The 20,796-nt window shown below is 41.0% G+C and overlaps 1 protein-coding gene across 1 annotated transcript in view; it reads right to left on the reverse strand.

Annotated features, from left to right (window-relative positions):
* Positions 1-17,824, reverse strand: part of LOC145414523 (protein TEX261) — a 35,487-nt gene extending 17,663 nt beyond the window's left edge. The window contains exons 1-3 of the mRNA XM_080284045.1: positions 17,709-17,824; positions 12,012-12,091; positions 1,471-1,624 (exon numbers count right to left, since the gene is read on the reverse strand). Coding sequence (XP_080140171.1) covers positions 1,471-1,624; positions 12,012-12,091; positions 17,709-17,781 — 307 coding nt within the window. The 5' untranslated portion in view covers positions 17,782-17,824. The remainder of the gene's footprint in view (positions 1-1,470; positions 1,625-12,011; positions 12,092-17,708) is intronic.
* Positions 17,825-20,796: the final 2,972 nt, after the last annotated feature.

Here is a 20,796-nt window from a genome sequence, read left to right on the forward strand (position 1 = left end):
ACTGTTCTAAAGCCAAATACACTACTGTATAATACAATATTAACCCTTTGAGATTCCAATGACTATTTCGATTGTCATTTCAAATCCAACCTCAGAGATTCGGATGATGCTTTTAATCATCATTTTAAGAAACTTTTGTAAAATATTCACCATAAATCGCATTTACGCATCATACCAAAGAGGCTCAAGCATGATGTCACGGAATGGTTGCTTTATGTGTGGCGGTACTGCACAGCTGGTCTGACTCATGGCTTTGTTTCTTTATAACTTTATTCTTGGTGAATATTTTTCTACAGCAAGGTATAAAATTATTGGGTTTTGCCTAACTTCAAGTCATCACTTTGACTTTTTAATTTCTTTGTTTTCCTTTTATTAACATACTACGATAAAGTACAACTATTCAACTTCAAAATAACACCACAACCAGCATCCTATCATAGAAAGTGTATTTACACTGACCGATCAAAGAAAAACATCGCTATGCGAATATGCGGCCGAGACTAAAATAAAATTGTTCATCTCTTTCCTTTCGCTTTACTGCACAATGAAATGCAAAAATTACCATAATCTATATATCACTGTAAAGGTAATTTATTGTATTTTTGCATGGTTTAAACCAAATTTACATATCTTTACTCATTTTTTTTTGCCGAATATTTTTCTACAGCAAGGTATAAAATTTTTGCTTTTCTCCTAACTTCATCATTTTGACATTTTATTTTCTTTGTTCTCCTTTTTTGAACATACTGCGATAAAGTACAACTATTCAGCTTTAAAATGACACCAAAACCAACATTCTATCATGAAAAGTGTATTGACACAGAGTAATCAAAGTAAAATACCGGGCCACGAAAAGGTGGGTCAGCGTGAGTGGCTGACTCTGCCACAGACGAAATCTGCCCGGCCCAAAAACCTCAAAGGGTTAAAATATGCTTACTGTCCCCATGACAAATACTGTACAATACAATATTAAAATATGCATGCTTACAAAAGATTCTTGGTTTCATCAAACTGGGTTCTCCTCCAGTTAGTCTTATGTTTTCAGACTTTACCATATAATTTGCAGCACAGTCACCAGGTCTGGAAAACTTTTCTAATAAACTCTTCTGTTAATTCTACACTATGAATACAGTATTTACTCACAATTAGGCTGGTTGTAGGTGGGGCTGCCCACCATCCACTCAATGTAGTTTTTTGCCAAATTCTTCCTTCACGTTATCATTCCTTTTCTGTGTCTGTCCTCCTCCCTTCCTATTTCTCCCAGCCTTACTGTCATTATTTATTACTCTTCTTTCCACTTCAGGTGGCTACGACAAGCCAAATGGTTTCCTGAACTCGGAAAATCATTTACAATGCTGGGTGGTAACCATATAGCCAAATAATGCAGTGACATGGAGCAAGTAACACAACAACAAAAGCAACTCATAATCAGGCACACATCGACTCAGTGATACATTTGCACATACTTACTGACACCAAGGATGAATGGAAGGGAAGTGAGGAAGAAGTAGGGGAAGGTTCGGAGAATGGAGAGGTGGACGAGCTGTGATGCTAGCCCACACGTTATCACCGATGATGGTAAACTCTCAAATAAGAAGAGGAGAATGTACAGCCCTATGGTCACCTGTGGGTTAATCAGACCAGTAAATTAAAACCACTCTATTGTTTCACTGAATCACCAATACTGTAAAATAAATGTCCACAAAAGATTAATGATGTATTAAACAGGAAAGTATTGCCTGTTATGAAGTGGATGGGAAGTGAGACAAAGTACAGAACAGTAAGCCCTTCATTTTGGCAGGTTTATGTTTGGCAGATTTGCAGTTGGCAGGAAAATTCAAAATATTTTATCCTTTTATTTTGGCGACTAAAGTCTCACAACTGGCAAATAATTCCTGAGCACAAACCACAAACCACTGTTGCCAAACAGAAAAATCTGAGGCCAAATGGTTTTTAAAAGGCCAAATCTGAGATATTTGGATTGCTAAATGCCAACCTGGCAACCCTATTACAGTAAACTCTCAATTATCCGGCATAATTCAGCCAAGCCCTACCCCGGATATTGCAGTGTACCCCCCATCAGCTCAATATTTGGCACTGAACCGGAAATTGCATTATTATCCATCTCCACCCTCTATGCTAAAAACTTTCCCAAGGGTAAAAGTTGAAAATTATGCATAAAATACATTAATGATAAAGTACAGTACTGTAATACAGTCATACTGTGCCGGTTGGCTACCGTTTACGAGTTGGTTGATAAACTTTGATGCCGGATATTGCACAGAAACGTCGGTCATGACCCATTTCGGCACCAGATATTGCATAATTTCACTGCATATTGCTTTAACAGAGCCGAGTTAGCAGCGCCAGATATTGCGTTGGGCCAGATATTGCGATGATGGATAACTGAGAGTTTACTGTACAGTATTTAACCCGGTCAGCTGGGACTGTAAATAAGATCTGATCACTCGCAATTTCAACCGCAAATGAAAAGAAAATAACCAAGTGGTAGAGGCAATTGAATGTGCAAATGTGGAAGACGACATGGAAGAAGATGAACATAGCCTACCAATGGATATTGACTTTGAAGGTTTTGATGAAATGGTGGCAGAGGCAGAAGCAGCAACGGAAGGAGTGGTGGAGGAGGATGGAGGAGAAGCCTTCGAGGGGGAACCACAGAGTCAGTCTTGGATACTAGTTTAAACTATCAGTGCACTCAATTTCTGTTTATGGGTTAGTTTTCAAAAGTTATGTTAATATACTGATTATTTATTACCTCTCAACAAGAGAATAAAAGTGGAACTGGAGAAAAATCAGGCTTTTTTATTGACCTATCAGAACCAATTAAAATTTTCCCCATTTAATTAAACCTTGGATTTGGTGAAATTGGGTTTGACAAGGTTACTTTGGCACCAATTAATTGCCAAAATGGAGGTCTTACAATAGTGTAGAAATAGTCAGAGCCAGGCTCTGGTGCAATATACTGTACAGTACTATACTTATTGGTTGCAGATGAGTTACATGGAGGCTTTACTAGAGCAAAAATTCTATATACCCTTTGCAGTACAGTACTGTACAGTACTTCTCAATTTCCAAGGGCACTCTTCCACCCTATGTATCTGCAATAAAAAACCCTTAAGCAGTCAACATACCAAAGATCCACAAGGCCTATCAAAAAGAATAAAAATGGACCTCAATACAGCACACTCATTAATGTTTGGTGCTACTGGTAATTTACAACATCCATTACATCAATGATCTTCTGTATATAAAGAAAAATACCTTGATCTCTGTTCTAACAAAAATAGTTTGATACTCATTAAAGTGGGTACAGTGCCTCATCAATTTAAATAATTCTCACCATGTATCTGTATAACTTCCATCATTCACCATCATCCCAGCCTAATTCCCCACCTAGAATCCAGAAAACAAAGAAATAAAGAAATGCATGCACACACACACACACACACAATTAAAAAATGACTGCAGTCCTTGTCAACTGCATCTCCACACATACTTCATCCATCCACTTTGATCCTTTGTCATTTCCTTAGACTTCTCAACGTCCACTCACCTACCACATCCATCTATCATCATCCTGGCTTACAACACATACAGTTAAAGCTTTTCATCACCATATTCATTATCACCATCATATCCTGATCCTTTTTCCTACCTAAAGATGGGTTAAGTATGATCCAGAAACAAGGAAAGTGAAAATACCAAAATGAAAGAAGCCACAAAATAATGTAGAGATTATTCAAGCCCCTGCTATTTATTTGACAACATCATCTTGTTATTAGTGTACTCTCTTCCACCCTCTATCAACAGCCTTCAGCAATAAAAAATTCTCAAAGATCTGATCCTGTAACAATTTACACAACTTACCTATATTCCTTACCTGTCCATCTTCCATTACATTCAATCCTCATAAATCACAGCAATTTGGGTCTGGACCACTGCCGTGATTTACGAATTCCGTGATTTATGAATAATAACTCTTAGGTGAAAAATTAATTTGGATCTGGACTTTGGCAAACCCGCCCCCACAGCACCCTACCTACACCTATCTAGGCACCATCAAACACAAACATACAAATTTAGGAATATTCAGTGCATGTATTAAATAGAAATAAGCCATGTTAAGGGATCTCACCTTAATCCTATGATGAAAATGCTTCAGTGAATAGAGTGGGGTGGTGTTGGGAAGAACTTAGAACCTCTCTGCACTTGTTCTTCCCAAACTCTTTCGCCTGCTTTGAAAACTTCTCTCCCCTCTCAACACGACAAATGAGCTCCAAACGTTGACTGTACAACAACTGCAGCAGCTTCTTGACACCATACTGCTTAGAGTGCTTCATTGGGGGGTCGGGAGGGGCCATGGCAGGTAGGAGACAAGGGAGAAATTGCACAAAAAAGGCAGGTAACTCTCGTACATTGCGACAGTCTGTAGTGTGCGGACTGGCGGGACAAGAACAACAACAACATGGCGGCATTAGTATGCACAGATGCCACCAGGGACGCGCGGTGATTGGTTGTTGGGTCGCGATTTTCAGTTTGAATGCCGCGGTTTACAGTTCTCCTCGGAAAAGGCCCACTTGGGTGCCTAGATCCGCGATTTTCATGACTTAACAGTGATTTAAGGTTGCCGGCAGTCTGACGGCCACCTAGCCATGATATACAAATCCATGATTTATGAACACACAATTTACGAGGACTGAGTGTACTTTCACTTTTGACTTCTCAGACATATGCCACACCTGACACCTATATGTTAAACCTTAAATAATGGGGTACATCATATGACAAACACATTTCCCTCCCCTTTTTTTCATTTTCTTCAACTGTGTTACATATGATGGCAGTCCTGTCTTTATAGTCTGTTTTGGGCAGGCCACTGAACAGTGAAGTCCACCTCCTATGCTTATGTCAGGACTTACAGACCCTTCTGCCTCCATAACTGCTATCTTTTGGAGTAAAACAGCCAGAAGTTGCAATCTTTCAGGTCACTGCCACTGCAAGATGACAAGAGCTACACAGGTGTTCTTTGTGCCTGCCTGCATATAAAAGAATGGATTTCTGAAAACTATGGTATATTCTTATTTAATTTTTTTATAGAATGATGTGGAGGTCTGTCAGATCATATGACTGTGGTATGCAAGATCAAGCTGAGAGGAGTGAGATGGATCACAACAGAGAGGAGCAGTCAGGGAGAAAGACTGAAAGTTGGGAAGCTGAGAATCAAAGAAATGGCAGATGATTACAGGACCAAAATAGAGGAGACAGAATCAGTGAATTGGAATGAAATGGATCTGGTCAGCCTGTGGAAAACAGACAAGTATTGCATAGTTACAAATGCTAAAGTGGTGTGTGGTGTGGTAAAAGAGTAACAAAGAAGAAAGGTTCAGCATGGTGAGATGATAAGGTTAAGAAAGCGGGGGAGGAAAAGAGGAAGAAGTGGCTAAAGTGGTTACAGGACAGGGGTTCAGTTGAAATAAGAACTGAACATACTGAGAGCAAGAAGCACATAAACAGACTAGTGAAGAGGAAAAAGGAGGAGGTAAATGATGATCTAGGAAGAAAAATGAATGCAAACTACTCTGAAAATAGGAAGTTACTCTGGAAAGAGGTGCAGAAATGCAGAAGCGAAAGTGGAAAGAAATGTGATGGTGTGAAGGATGTAGGTGGTAAATTATTAACCAATGAGGATGAAGTAAGGACTAGATAGAAAGAATATTTTGAAAGCCTGATGAATCGGAATAGAGACAGTAGAGTAGCTGTAAACATGATTGGTTTTGGGGGTGTGCAGAAAAGGAATGCAGTGTCAGGAGACATGACACTCGCACAGGTGAATACTGCTGTGAAGCGGCTGAAAAATGGGAAAGCAACTGGGGTTGATGAGGTGTATGCAGAGATGATTAAGTGTAGTGGAGAGAGTGGAATGAAGTGCTTGTTGGAGATATGTAAAGAAGGCATGGATGAGTGAAACTGTGCCAGCAGAGTGGAAAAGGGCTGTGATCATACCCCTGTACAAAAATAAAGGTCAGCAAAGTGAGTGCAAGAATTATTGTGGCATAAGTTTATTGAGTGTGGTGGGGATGGTATATGGAAGAATCATAGAGAAAGTAAGAGAGATATCAGAAGTCCTAGTGAGTGATGAACAGGGTGGCTTTAGAAGTGGCAAGGGATGTGTGGATCAACTATTTGCAGTATGACAGATAGCAGAGAAGGCTTGTGAGAAGGACCATAAAGTGTTTATGGCATTCATGGATCTGGAAAAAAGCATATGACAATGTGGACAGAGAAGGATTGTGGAAAGTTTTGCACATGTACGGTGTAGATGTATGCTGCTACGTGCCCTCAAAAGTTTTTATGGTGGTAGTGAAGCATGTGTCAGGGTTAATGGGCATCTAAGTGAATGGTTCATGATCGGTATGGGCGTGCGACAAGATTGTGTGATATCCCCTTGGTTGTTCAATATATATATGGATGGGATAATGAGGGAAGTAAAATCATGAGTAATGGAGAGAGAGATGGCACTGGTAATGAATGGCGATGGATGGAATATCTCAAATATGTTATATGCTGATGATGCAGTACTGCTTGCAAATACCGGACAAGAACTTGGTAGGCTAGTGCAGAGTTTTGCTGATGTCTGTGAGTGTTGTGCCTTGGGAGTAAATGTAGAAAAGAGTCAAGTGATGGTTATTGAGAGAGAAGGTGACACCCAGTGCAATGTTACAGTGAATGGAGAGATACTGGAATTGGTGAGAGAGTTCAAATACCTGGGTACGGTGAGATAAAAGAGAGGAAAATGTGCAAAAGAAGTGGAAAGTAGAGTGACACAAGGAAGAAAAGTAGCTGGTGCAATGAAGGCCTTGATAAGAAACAGAGGCTTGAGTGTTGCAGCTGCACAAAGCATACATGAAGGAATGTTAGTGCCCACTTTAACATATGGATGTAAGACTATGGTGTAGCATGAAAATGAAAAGTCAAGAGTATGAGCAGTGGAGATGGTACTGCTCAGGAATGTATGTGGAGTACAGAGGGTGGATAGGATACAAAATAATGTGATTCGTGAAAGATGTGGAGTGAGGAAATCGGTGGACACCAGAATCAAAGACAGTGTACTGAGATGGTATGGTCATATGGAGACAATGTATAACAACAGAGTGGTGAAAAAGGTATATCTGAGCAAATCTGAAGGAGCGAGGAAGCGAGGTAGGCCAAGGAGAAGGTGGAGAGATATGGTGGATGAGTGCGTGAGGAAGAGAGGTTTGGAAGTCAGCAAGGCTAGGGAACTGACAGGAGATCGAGCTGGCTGGATGAATTTTGTGAGGAGAAATGCATGATCAGGGATTTGGCACCCTCTTTTAACGTGGCAGCGACCGGACTGACTCTATCGGATAAGTTTGTGTGAAGCTACAGAATGTGGCGAATGTTTTTGGCATATCCAATAGAGCCAGGATTCCGGGGGCTTGAATGATGAATGAATGGAAGCATGGCCCATTGGAATGGGCAAATTTGGGCTATCTGGACATTGTTACTCCTCATCCTGCCCTAGGGTGGGAAAGAAGGTCTGGATGATGATGATGATGATGATCTCTATCATTAAAGAAGCACAAGATATAAATAAGCAAAAATCACTATTCTGCCAGCTGTTTGATGGTTGGTGTGGACACTAAAACACAAACATGTAATCTTTTTGCAGCCTCCACATTCAGTCCTGTTTCATATTAAAGTCACCATATAAAATAATCCTCAGATAAATGAATATAGTAGTTACTTCTGCTGTAGCAAGAGCTGCAAAAAGTTACAATAATGGATGTCCACATTAAGAGAACCCAGAATAAGGTTTCTGCTAAATACAGAACTGTACTACTTTAAATATTCAGAATGTGACTGTATGGGCTTTGAAGGAACCAGCAACTTTTCTTCCTAGTTGTACCTTTTCAAGCACTTCACCCTCCAAACTTCCATCCTTACTCATCACACTACCCAAGTACTTAAACGCCCTCACATATTCCATTTCCTCCTCGTTCAACCTCACTGCACATTCAGTAACTTCATTTCTCTCGAAGACCATAACTTTACTCTTCCCTACATTCACCTTTAGATTCAGTTTCTTACAAACTCTCCCAAATCATCCACCAAGCCTTGCAGCTCCCCTTTGTCTTCACTTAACAACACAGTAGCATCTGCAAACTGTACAGGGAATTTCCAAACACTTCCCTCTCTCATTAGGACTGCTCCAACATCCACCGCCCTATCTTGTATCTCCTTTTTAACCCCATCTATATACAGATTGAGCAACTTTGGAGACATGACACATCCCTGTTTCAATCCAACCTTCAAACAGAAAAATTCACTCAATTCACTATCCACACGTACTGCAGCCTCATACATAATCTTCACGGCACTCAACACTTTCCCATTTACTCCATAGCATGGAAGTGAAAAAGCTACTGCATGACAGTATTGTGATACCAACTCTAACATATAGAAGTGAAGCTTGGACCTTGTTGGAGGGACAGAAGTCAAGAGTGAAAGTAGTGGAAATGAGTTATTTGAGAGGTGCATGTGGAGTCACATGGAGAGACAGACTGACAAATGAGGAAATGAAGGCGCATTCGTTTTCGTTTTTGAAGGCTCCATTATGCTTGCATGCGTCGGTCTTGGTCACCTAATGGCGGCTCTCCATGCTGCATGATCTATGGCAGCCTCCCTGTTCAGTCCCTTAACCCTAAGGTCACACTTAATGACCTCGCCCTACATCTTTCTGGGTCTACCCCTTGCAACCCCGCCCTCAATATTAACACTTCTCACCTTCTGCACCCAATTTTCATCCCCCATCCTCTCCACATGCCCAAACCATCTCAATCTACCTCTCCTCATCACAACACCAATACACACCAGTCCCATCCTACCTCTCAACTCTACCATTGTAAACCCAACCCCCCCGGGCCTTGCACACAGGGATGCACTGCACATCCACCTAATCATTGTCATTTCTGTACGTCTAAGCCTGCAAATATCCTCTTCCATTACTGCCCAGGTTTCACTACCATACAGCATCACACTCCTAACACATGCTGCATACAAAGACCCCTTAACACGTAGGGAGAGTACTCTCAATGTCAGGAGAGGCAACAGCTCCCTGAACTTCTTCCAACCACTTCTAACCCTAACCACAGAGCTAGCTCCAGCCTCACCTCCAGCACATAACGTTTCCCAAATAACAAAACTCTTACGCACACTCAAGAGACTCACCAGCAAGTTCAATCCTTTCACGCCTGACAATCTCCACCTGCTCCCCCTGACACGCCTCACACATGAAATCAGCATTATCTCGCAGTCTACCTCTGATACCACTACATCTCTTGTGCACCCATTTATCACAAACACTGCACAAGATGAAATTACTTCCCATGCCCTTGTGGCAAACTGCACATGGCCACTCTCCCTCATCTTTGACAGTACCGCCACCAACCCTAGATATCATCACTTTTGTTTTATCTGCATTTACCCTTTAGCCCTTGTGCCCCATACCATCTCTCCACTTCCTAAATCTTTCCGCTGCCTGTGGATGTTAGGAGAAATACACTGAGGTGGTTTGGCCATGTGGAGAGGATGGAAAGTGAGAGACTGATGAGGATAGTGTATGTGAGTGAGGTGGAGGGGGGGGGGTGAGGGAAGGGGAGGCCAAGGATGAGATGGAGGGGTGGAATGGAGAGGTATATGAGAGAGGGGGTGTGTGAGCTGGAAGCAGGGCAGTGAAATGGCAGGGGACAGGGTGACACAGAGGCAATTTATTTGTGGCCATCCCTCACACGATTAAGGAATCTGGCAATAGAGAGATATAGAGATAGACAGACAGACTGTATGGGGAAAGCTGCAGGAACTGATGGAGTGTGTGGTGAAGTGCTGAAGCATGGGGGAAGAGATAGTAGTAGAATGGATATGGAAGATGTGCAGATTGGCCTGGGAGGAAGATGGAGTCCCAGAGGATTGGAAGTCAAGTATAATTATTCCCCTGTACAAAGGAAAAGGGAAAAAAGAAGTGTGTGGTAATCACAGGGACATTTGTCTTCTAAGTGTAATAGGAAAAGTATATGGCAGGATACTTATTGACAGTTAGGGAAATAACAGAAGCATTAGTTGGAGAAGAAGAGGGCGAAGAGAAAAGGTTTTGTTGATCAGATATTCATCCTTAGGTCTTTAGTGGAATAGTTTCTAGAGAAGGGAAAGAAGTTGTATGCCACCTTCATGGATTTGGAGACAGCATATGACAAAGTGGATGGACAAGGATGTGAATGGACAAAGAATGTGGAAAATATTAAGAATATATGGGGTAAGGGAAGTTGTTGAAAGCCATGATAAGTATGTATGACGGTGGTAAGGCTGCAGTGCATGTGGATAGTGAACTGAGTGATTCTTCTATCTTAATGTTGAATTAAAACCGGATGTGTCATGTCTCCATGGATGTTCAACCTGTATATGGATGGGGTTATAAAACATGTACAAGGTAGAGCAGTGGATGTTGGTGCGGCCCTAATGGGAGAGGGCAGTGTTTGGAAACTTCCTGTACTGTTTTTTGCAGATGATACTGTATTGTTAAGTGAAGAGGAAAGGGAACTGCAAGGCTTAGTGAATGTGTCTGGGAGAGTGTGTGTAAGAAATGGAATCTAAAGGTAAATGCAGGGAGGAGTAAAGCTATGGTCTTCGAGAAAAATTATGTCACTGAATGTACAGTGAAGATGAATGATGACGAAATAGAAAATGTGAGTGCATTTAGGTACTTACGTGTCAAGAGTAAGGATGGAAATTTGGAGGATGAAGTGCTTGAAAGGGCGCAACAAAGAAGAATGGTTGCTGGTTCTTTGAAAGCAGTGATAAGAAATAGGGATATGAGCATGGAAGAATAAAAGTCTCTCCATGACAGTATTGTGATACCAACTCTAATGAATGGAAGCAAAACTTTGACCTTGTTGGTGGGACACAGGTCAAGAGTGAGAGCAGTGGATATGAGCTACTTGAAAGGAGCATGTGGATTTACATGGAGGGTCAGACTGACTAATGCAGAAAGGAAGAAGCATTGTGGTGTGGATGTGGATGTGACAGAAAGCATTACGAGAAATACACTGAGCTGGTTTGGCCATCAGCTAGTCAGGTCAGGTGCGGGTAAGGGGATGGGTCTATTATGATGTGGCAGGGGTAAACCAGCTCTGCTGTCGGGCCCTGCTGCGGATGTCACTGATTGCACTGCGCAGTTGACCCTTGTGCAGTGTGGTGCGGTGAGGATCTGTCCCTTCTCCCCTTTGGGGCTAAGATGCGAATGAATGAGTAAATGGGGAGTGTGTCGTCCTATCTCGGCTACCTCCCTTTCCTTGGGGGAAGCAGCCTAGGTATATGGATAGATAGAAAGGTTTGGCCATGTGGAGAGGAAGGAGAGCAAGAGACTAATGAGGAGAATGTATGAGAGTGAGGTGGAAAGGGGGAGAGGGAGGAGGAGGCTGAGGATGAGATGGAGGGATGGAGTGGAGAGGTAAATGAGAGAGGGGGGTGTGGGCTGAGGGAGGGCAGTGAAATGGCAGGAGACAGCGCAATAAGGAGGCACTTTGTTTGTAGCCAAGCCTTATGGGACTGAGGCGTCTGACAATAGACAGACAGACACACTGAATTAGCAGAAACACTCAGAGTGAGAACATTAAAGAATATAATGGAACATATTCTTTACATTCAACACTAACATTAACACAATTACTCTACTTACAACTGCTGTACCAGTATAAATACTTTCATGAGCAAATCAGACAACCTCTCCTACTGCAGCAAATTATGAGCATGGGCTACACACAAAATATTAAACAGCTGAAACTGATGACCAAGTTCAATTAACAATACTCTCATTAAAAGCTACCTCATTGTATGGTACTCAACCATCTGTGTAAAGTAGCTACCAGTACTGTGGTTTGCACATTAGCTATAACAATGTGTAGTACAATACTCACCCAAATCCAGTACCGAATAACTTTTGCAGCTGTGCTTGTGTATTCTTCAACCAACTCTGCTAGGTAGTACAGGGCAGCAGCTGCAAGGTCAAGTATTATTAAGGTATCTCAATGTTAAACATAACTAATATATCAGTACTGTTTATCCATATTACCATATTTGAAGTAATACAGTATACAATAAATAACATTCTCTAAGCTGGCAAAAGTCAAGAATATTCTTGGTGGGTTCTTACACACGAGACTAGAAATCACAATGAATGTTAGTGTCTTAAAGTTGTTGTACTGAACAAAATGCAGTACCACATAAAAACTGATGATAGTATACAGTTAACTGTAGAGAATATTCTAGTTAAATGGTAACCCACGTGTGCAACAACAGTATACTCTACCGGTACTGTAGATACATTCATGTACAACTAACTGAGTGATAAATTAGTCTATACTGGAGGTACAAAGGTGAGCTTATATTTGAAGTACTGTACTATCTGTAGTGTGGTAATCAAAATTTTTTATGGTAACTTTATACAGAACTGTCTATATGCTCAACAAATGCTTTCTTTCTTCATTCTATGGAGACACCCTCTAGGAAAGGTCACATCCTCTTCACCCACTGCTGACATACCAAGAAGGGCAGGTAAAACACTCTAACTAGAGAGTACGAGGGAAATTGTGTTTATTACTCCGCTAAATGGCTTGAAGAATTGGAACTTGCCTTTACAGATAGACAGACAGACAGAGAGATATAGATTTATAAAGCGTAAAGATGGGTACATACTCAACGTCTCCTTCCTGTTCCAGCATACAATTTGGAAACCTGGAGTCCAATAAAAATATTTGGAGACAAACTTGACAGTGCTCAGAAAGGGAATGGAATGGATCACCGGTATACAGCTATAGCTATAAGGAATCACATAAATGGATAAAGACCTTCTTGGAAAAGGGAACTTATATAATCAAATAATAAAAATCATCAGAGCTACAGTACTTAAAAAGCAGAAATGGATGATGACAACTCATATGCTTTGTAGATCAAACAAACCTGGGTAACTGAATGGCAATCCTGAGACGGGGTGAGAGCATGAGTCAGACAAAACATACCGTAATAAAAAGATGAAATTCAGAGACTTGAAACCCTTGGTTAACAGCCAACATGCTACAGAGATGATGGGAAACGTGTCCATCCTACACTGGACTGTCTTAGACCATTGATGATGATGTTTTAAGGTAGATACCATTATACATATAAATGTTTTTTATAATTCTCCTGTGCTGAACACCAATGCTGGTCATATAAAAGTTAAAAGAAAATTGTCAATGAACTTCTTTTGCATTCCTTGTATGACTACAAAAGTACTGGTAAACTTTCAATGTTGTATATGCAATAATCGACATTTATGACAGTTCCTTTCTAAACTACCATAATTTTTATGCTTCCAGCCACCTATGGTCAAGGATGCATTGCATGACTGTTCTGTCTGTGCATCTTTAACACTATTGAGGGCGCAATATCTCCTGAACCCATTAGCAGATTTCTACCAAACTTCAGTTTGTAAAGCAGTATAAGATGATTAACTGATTAAGTCAGCTAGGTCAAGGGGTCAAAGGTCAAGGTCATGCGGGGCTGACTTAGTTTGTCCTTGTGGGTACAATATCTCCTGAACCCCTTGACAGAATTCAACCAAATTTTTGACTGTGATTGAGCATGAAGGGATGATGAACTGATAAGGTCAGCAAGGTCATGGACAATGTATGGTGAGTCTATGCACAAGGCTTGGTGGCAGCACACCAAGTGAAACATTGTCGACATCTCAGGGCCCTAGTTCTCGGCATTTAATTTTCCACGAGGCAGGGACAGGCTTGAAGACAGAGCACAATTCACTGAGTACCAGTATTTTGCAGAGGCCACAACTGGCATTCAAGAATTTTGAAGTAATCAGTTTATATCTCATCAATGCGACACTTTCTTCTATGACACTTCAGTCACAAAATAATTCCATCTCCCCTTAGTATAAGGAAATATATAATCTCCCTGGGGATCACTAATACCCTGGGAGTCATTTGTGATGCAGGTCATAGAAAAAAAGTGTTAGCAAATGATGATATACCAGTATATTGAGTCATTCCATGAAAATGTCAACCTTTAATGCCAATCTCAGAATTGATAAAAAATAAAAAAATTATTTATCACATTAAAGCTTAAACATTGAATTTTATGATTCTGGACAGAAAAAGTTTCTAAACTGTCTACTGAGAGTAACCCATTAAAAAATATCATATCATGTCACTGAAGAAAAATTCAGACTGAAATTGGTGATTTTTTTTTTTTTTTTCCATCATTGACCCAAGTATGTATTTGTTTGAAATGCTGTCACTGGTTTTTATTGAAATGGCATCTACTTGACTGTAATTGTCACTTCAGATTACATATACTTTACGGTCAGACTGTGGTATGACCTTAAAGTGGATTTACTTCAAGAGTAATGTGTGTGACTTTTTTTAACATTTTTCCCATACACAGCTTACAAATTAGAGAACACTAACATAAACTTTATATTACAAATAGGCATCCTAGTACCTTACTAAAGTAGCCCTGTGATATATATCTTGTAAAAGACCCTGGTAAGCCATATGCTCTGTCACACAAGTTACATGCATAACATGAGGAATGTTACTGGAAAAAAGACGTAACGTTTCTCACGCACAGCTTTAAACATGAAATCACTGCAGTTAAACTGAATTCAGGGAGACATGGGTGGGTAAGGTGGGAGGGCTGGATGGGTTGGTGTTATGGATGGCACAGCTGGGTAAGCAGGGTGGGTGGCATCTGTGGGTGGGGACGATGGATGACCATGGTCGGTGGGCAAGATGGGTCATCGGAATGTATGGGTTGCCAGGGTGGCTGAGAAGATTATGTGACTGGGGTGCTCTGTGTGGGTGGTTGGGTTGGTGGGTTGGGTGGGTGGGTGGTTCAGGTTGGGTAGATGTGTTGGGTGTCATTGTTAGATCAGCCTGGTGGGTGGCATTCATGAGTGGGCAGGATGAATGACCGAGATCGGTGTGCTTTGTGGGTTGCACAAGTGGCTGGGAAGGGTGAGTGTTGGATGGGTTGAGTGAGCAGGTAGATATGTGGCTCCCCACATTACATGGCAGGAGTGGGTCTTTTAGGGCTAGTAGACATATAACTTGTCACTGCTAGCCTAATTTGATTTTAACACATCATTTAGAAGATAAATACCGGTACTGTAAATACTTGGACTAAAATTCTATACAGGAGGGTCATTCTACAGAAATCTGTTAAAGTCTCAATATACTGTTAATTATTTCTCACTGAGCTGAAGGTGGATGTACACCGGTACTCATAATAATACTGTACACATAATAGTAGAATAAATTAAGCTGATATTACATGCCGCAAGACGTGACAGAGAATGAAGCTTCAGATCTCTGATCCATCCACCTGGCTAATCAGTGGTTTTGTAGGGGTAAGGAGGAGGAGTTGGGGGGTGGACGTGTGTGATTAACTTGCCCTCTGGTGGCAGACTACCCTGTCCCCTTATTAGTGTTCATGACTGTACTTGTTCATTATATAATAATGATGATGTCAAAACATTATGTTGCAGTCACAGGGTCAGTGCCTGAAGAGGGCATGATCAAAGTTAATTACCTTAGAAAGAGGGACATACATAACCAGAGTGGGTCACTTCATTTCCCTGACAACCCAGAGATGTAATACCGGTACTGTAGCAGAGGACATGGTTGTGCAGGCTTTGCCAACTTCCCAAGTATCAAGAATTGTACATACATTCGAAGGGGTGACTTTTCCCTCCTACAGTAGTCTATGTTCATGCCATGTTGTTGATGTCACTTGAATATGTTGATGTCACTTAAACAGGGATTGTCTCCTGGTTAGTTCATTCATTCATTCACCATCTAATACACTGTTGCCCCATGAGGTGTGTAGGAGCCCAGGGTTAGGCAAGTTGGTCCTGACATTTACGATGAGAGTGACCAGCCTCACTCATCCCTGAGTGGCATTACGTGAGCAGCAAACCCCAACCACCCCTTGGATATAAACCTGCACCGGCTCAATCCAATTGGAGCGCCTTAATTGCCCACTAAACCACCAGACGCCATGATTTGGTTATATGGTTACCACCCAGTGTAGTAAATGATTTCCTGGTGTACAGGAAACCATTTGGCTTGTCACTTAGTGTAGAGTCACCTGTTGACAGAAGAAAGAAGAAAGAATGACGGAAGGAAAGACAGAAGAGGAAGGATGGAAAGTAGGAAGGAAGAAAGGAAAGGGCAAGCACCCGAGAGCACCCCTGCATCGAGTGAGTGGAAGGTGAGCGCCCCCACCAACAGCTCTGTGGTTAGTTTATTATGAAAATTTCACATCAGTACACGTATGGTTGTTTGTGATATTTACAATTACTGTAACCATAATAAGAGTTGATTGTATAATCATATTTCAATAAAAATCGCACAAATAACGTTTCTCACTTTTTCGGTAACATAAGGTCACATTTTCCTTAACAACATAACAGTTACTGGCAATAATCAAATTTGCTGTTTATGGTTATGATCCTTATCTACTGACATATTGTTATGAAGCACTCCTTGATTGAACCAGTAAAATCACAGACTTACTGAAATTTCTTATGCCAACTACAAGAGGGGGTTGAATCATGGTAATGTTCCTCACACAACTTCTGAAAATCTATTTAACATCCAAATTTTATAAAACACATAAACAATATGAATATGGTATGATGTAGAGTGAAGTGTTGGTAATATAGCTTGCAAAAACCATTTGTTTATATTGCATAATTTAGCATATATACCGGTAACTGAGAGAGGGTCAATAACTTGTCTCCGAATGTAACGTTCCTCACAATGGGATGACCCTATTGGAAAACACTTTCACATACTGTACCGGTACCTGATTTCCAGTTGTAGCTTCAGCTTAATATTATTCTCAATTTCTCATACCCCCAAATATAGCATCAAAGAGAATAAGAACCCTGCCCAGATCCACCCTATCTCAATGGCCAAAGAATATTCAACTCACTCCCAGTAGAAATGAGAGGAATCACAGGCTACCCAGTTGGCAGGTTCAAGGGGGACCTGGACAAGATCCAGATCTATATGAACCAGCAATAACTGGTTACATTATGGTCCCAGCTGTCAGGCAACTTCCAACTCCATTATGGATCAAGCGGACCTCATGAGTTAGAGTTACCAGGAACAGATACAGTGGTGGACTACCATCACTAAGAGGCATAAACCTGTAAACATCGCTAAGACGCCAAGTAGCCTAAACTACCCAGACACTTTAATCCCAGAAGGGAAGGCCAGAAATAAATTGTCTCCATTTCACTTCCATCTCGCCCAGGTTAGGACTAATGAATATTAAGGTTTGGGCCAAAAACGGTTATTTCCGGGAATCCACCCAGCTACATTTGTGTGCTACTAGTGATGTGTATTTTCCAAACAATACGCCTGCTCACATTTAACAATTACAAATGTCCCAGAAATGTCTGTCAAAACTTAGGAGCTTGCTTACAATATCGCTCGCTAAATTTTAATATCACGGTCATAATCTGATAAGACACCAATACCTGTTATAGGTACCCGGAATCTTTTGGTATTTTCACAAATTTGAAGAATAGTTTCTAACATCGATGAACGTACCTAAAGCAAGAGTCCCTAGACATATATGGACGAGAGTTGAAACCCATGACATGATGTATAAAAACCCAGGCATTGTTTAAAACTGTCAAAAGCAACACAATCCAGCTCACAATGCGTCTTCCAAAACACTGTGTTCGGGTGTGTTGATTACACCGGCTATACAGTTAATCAACAGTTTATCATTAATTGGACACTTGAAGGATACATATACTTACTTTCTTGACTACTTACCCACAAACCGCGAAGTATCTTTGCTGCGAATGTAACGTAACCTCGTTATCACAATGTTAAGCCAATTGCATGCAAGTCTTTCGCAGCCAATCGGATGACAGCTGAGATGGCGATGACAAACCAAGGATCATGCTGATAAATCTATCATCCCTCAAATATCCTTTACTTTTCAGATAATTCTACATATATATTTCATGTGGCATATAAACAAAAAATAGGACCAAAAGCTCTCCAAATATGATCGAGAAACATGATATTCAGATAACATCACCTGTTGTACACACTGGGCACAAATTTGTAACCACTGACTGTATAATATTATAACTGATTATATATATATATATATATATATATATATTTCTAGAAAGCTGAAAACGGAGTCCTTATGGTATTATCAGGCATCCACGGCTACTTAGTGCAGCACTGAAGATTATTTTTAATACTGCTAACCAACATTACACTACCAGATATCAGCGCAATATTTAAAAGGGAGACCGTCAACCTACATGCATAACCTGCAAGAGAAAATAATACATCACATGGTGATTAACTTGTTCTGTAATAATTTGGATTAAAAAGTGTCAGGTCCACCTCTCTCCAGCTGCTAAAGGTCCTTTGATGAATGGACATAAAGCGAGACAAAAGTGAGAAGACTCTACACAGTAGCGACCCGATTTTCGTTCCACTTTTCCCTTCATTTTACTCTGATGAGGGGGATTAATCCCCGAGATAGACCTCATCAGATCATATAGCCCTGCTATGGTTACAGGCACAGTGTAGAGACTCAAACAGTGTGCTCATACGCAGCTTCCTCCGCCCCCAGAATATGGCTCCTCCTACTTTTCTTAGTGTCTACGTCACTTGGAAACTGATTCTGTCTCACGGTCTCAGGTGACATTCCGACTCCTCCCACTCTCTTATAGTTCTAGCTATATATATATATATATATATATATATATATATATATATATATATATATATATATATATATATATGTGTGTGTGTGTGTGTGTGTGTGTACAGTATGTATTTAGCAATTTGTAGTATACAGGTATTGAGCTTAGCTCGTGTTGTCCTGTCTCCATATCTTGTGTGTGTGTGTGTGTGTGTGTGTGTGTGTAAAGCTATGTTTGCATGCATGCGTGAGAGAGAGAGAGAGAGAGAGAGAGAGAGAGAGAGAGAGAGAGAGAGGCTGCATCTGTTTTACCTGCGGGTATTTACCATGCTTGTCTCAGGGGAATACTCTCTCTCTCTCTCTCTCTCTCTCTCTCTCTCTCTAATTTTCTAACATTCCTTTTTTTTCCGTCGGTATTTACACGGGTGTCAATTAATTTAAAGTTATTACAAGAATTATTGTCAAATATATAGGTCTGTAGCATTAATATTTCGTTGCATTCACAAACTGTTTCGTTATACCTAACCACTTACTCATATTACAATGAACCTATCACCATTTCATTATGGAAATTGTATAAATAATTGTATGTTAAATGAAAATATAGTTATGGTGCACTGATAAAGCCCTAGAGGTACGTTTGTCATGACTGGGTCCACATTCATTTATTTAGCTTGTTACACACACCCCTTGGGTTCTTGGTGATAATGCATTGCGTAGGGACAAGAAAATCCTTTAAGCATCTTACATGAACATTTGATGCTCATACTTGAACATAAATCCCCTAACAATTATTAATCTTACTGTAGTCAGTTATTTTTCACCATAAAACTATTCACTCACTGCATACCTTGTTTATTAGGCAGATTTTGATCAGGGACTACTCCAGACTTTAGCAGTCTTTTTCTGATTGGTGGTGGTGTCCCCAGCAACTTGCTTTGCAGATCTTTTGCATACTGTTGCGAGCTGAAATGCCTTTCACAGACACGGCCAGTGGGAGAAACCTTGTCCTTCCGTCCACACAAATGTATCCACTTTTGCCTGTTGATTTTATCATTTGGCATGCGAAAGCGTCTCAGAAACTTGCCATCAGATGTCTTCCCTGAACACCCAAACACACTGCACATCGTGAAAAGTTTTTGAAGTTGATGAAATGTATAAAATAAAGCAGGCTACGCGTCACAAATGGCTGGATAAAAACACACTGTTGTCCTGCTCCTGTGAGCGAGCCAGCGACCCAGCTGACGTCACGGGTCAAGGCCACCAATCATAGATGACCTGCGCGAAACCGACCTTATTTTGGTCCAGAGATGAGCACACTGTTTGAGTCTATACACTGTGGTTACAGGAGAGCGCTACCCCTCCCAGCTCAGCAGCCACCGGGCGGGGCGCGAACTCGCAACCAGAGGATTACGAGCCCGACACCCTACCACTAAGATACCGCGCTCCCCTGCTCTGATGATGTCCTTTCAGCCACAAGCGAACATTACTGCATGGGATGGCTCCCAAGGGGTGATTGCTTACATGCAGCAGATGGAATTACTTGGTCAGACAGACTTCGGTTGCTCAACAACAGCTACATCAAATAATTTTATTCAGTTTTGAAGATCTCCCTCATAATGAATAAACTACCTGCAACCCCTCAAGTTCAAAATGTCTCTCATAACCATAGGGGGCATGGTGGCTCAGAGGTAGATCATCGAGCTCGGGGCTGGGGGGTCACGAGTTCGAGCCGTGCCGGAAGGGATAGCGCCTTCCTGTTACCTAGCGGGGCTATATGATCTGTAAGGTGTACCTCGGGGATCCTTTTTTAATCTCAAAAGCGTAACCATGAGGTACTCTGCAGTAGCAAAAACTAGTTTGAAGAGTTGAGCAGTTTCAGTGTCTGTTAATTCTACATCACAAATTCAGACGGATTCATTACTGAAGTTTTTGGCTGCACTATGAAGACATTGTATTTCA

Source organism: Coenobita brevimanus, chromosome 100 (assembly GCF_032717465.1).
Source record: "Coenobita brevimanus isolate Jiangsu-jjx chromosome 100, ASM3271746v2, whole genome shotgun sequence".
Lineage (NCBI taxonomy): Eukaryota > Metazoa > Arthropoda > Malacostraca > Decapoda > Coenobitidae > Coenobita > Coenobita brevimanus.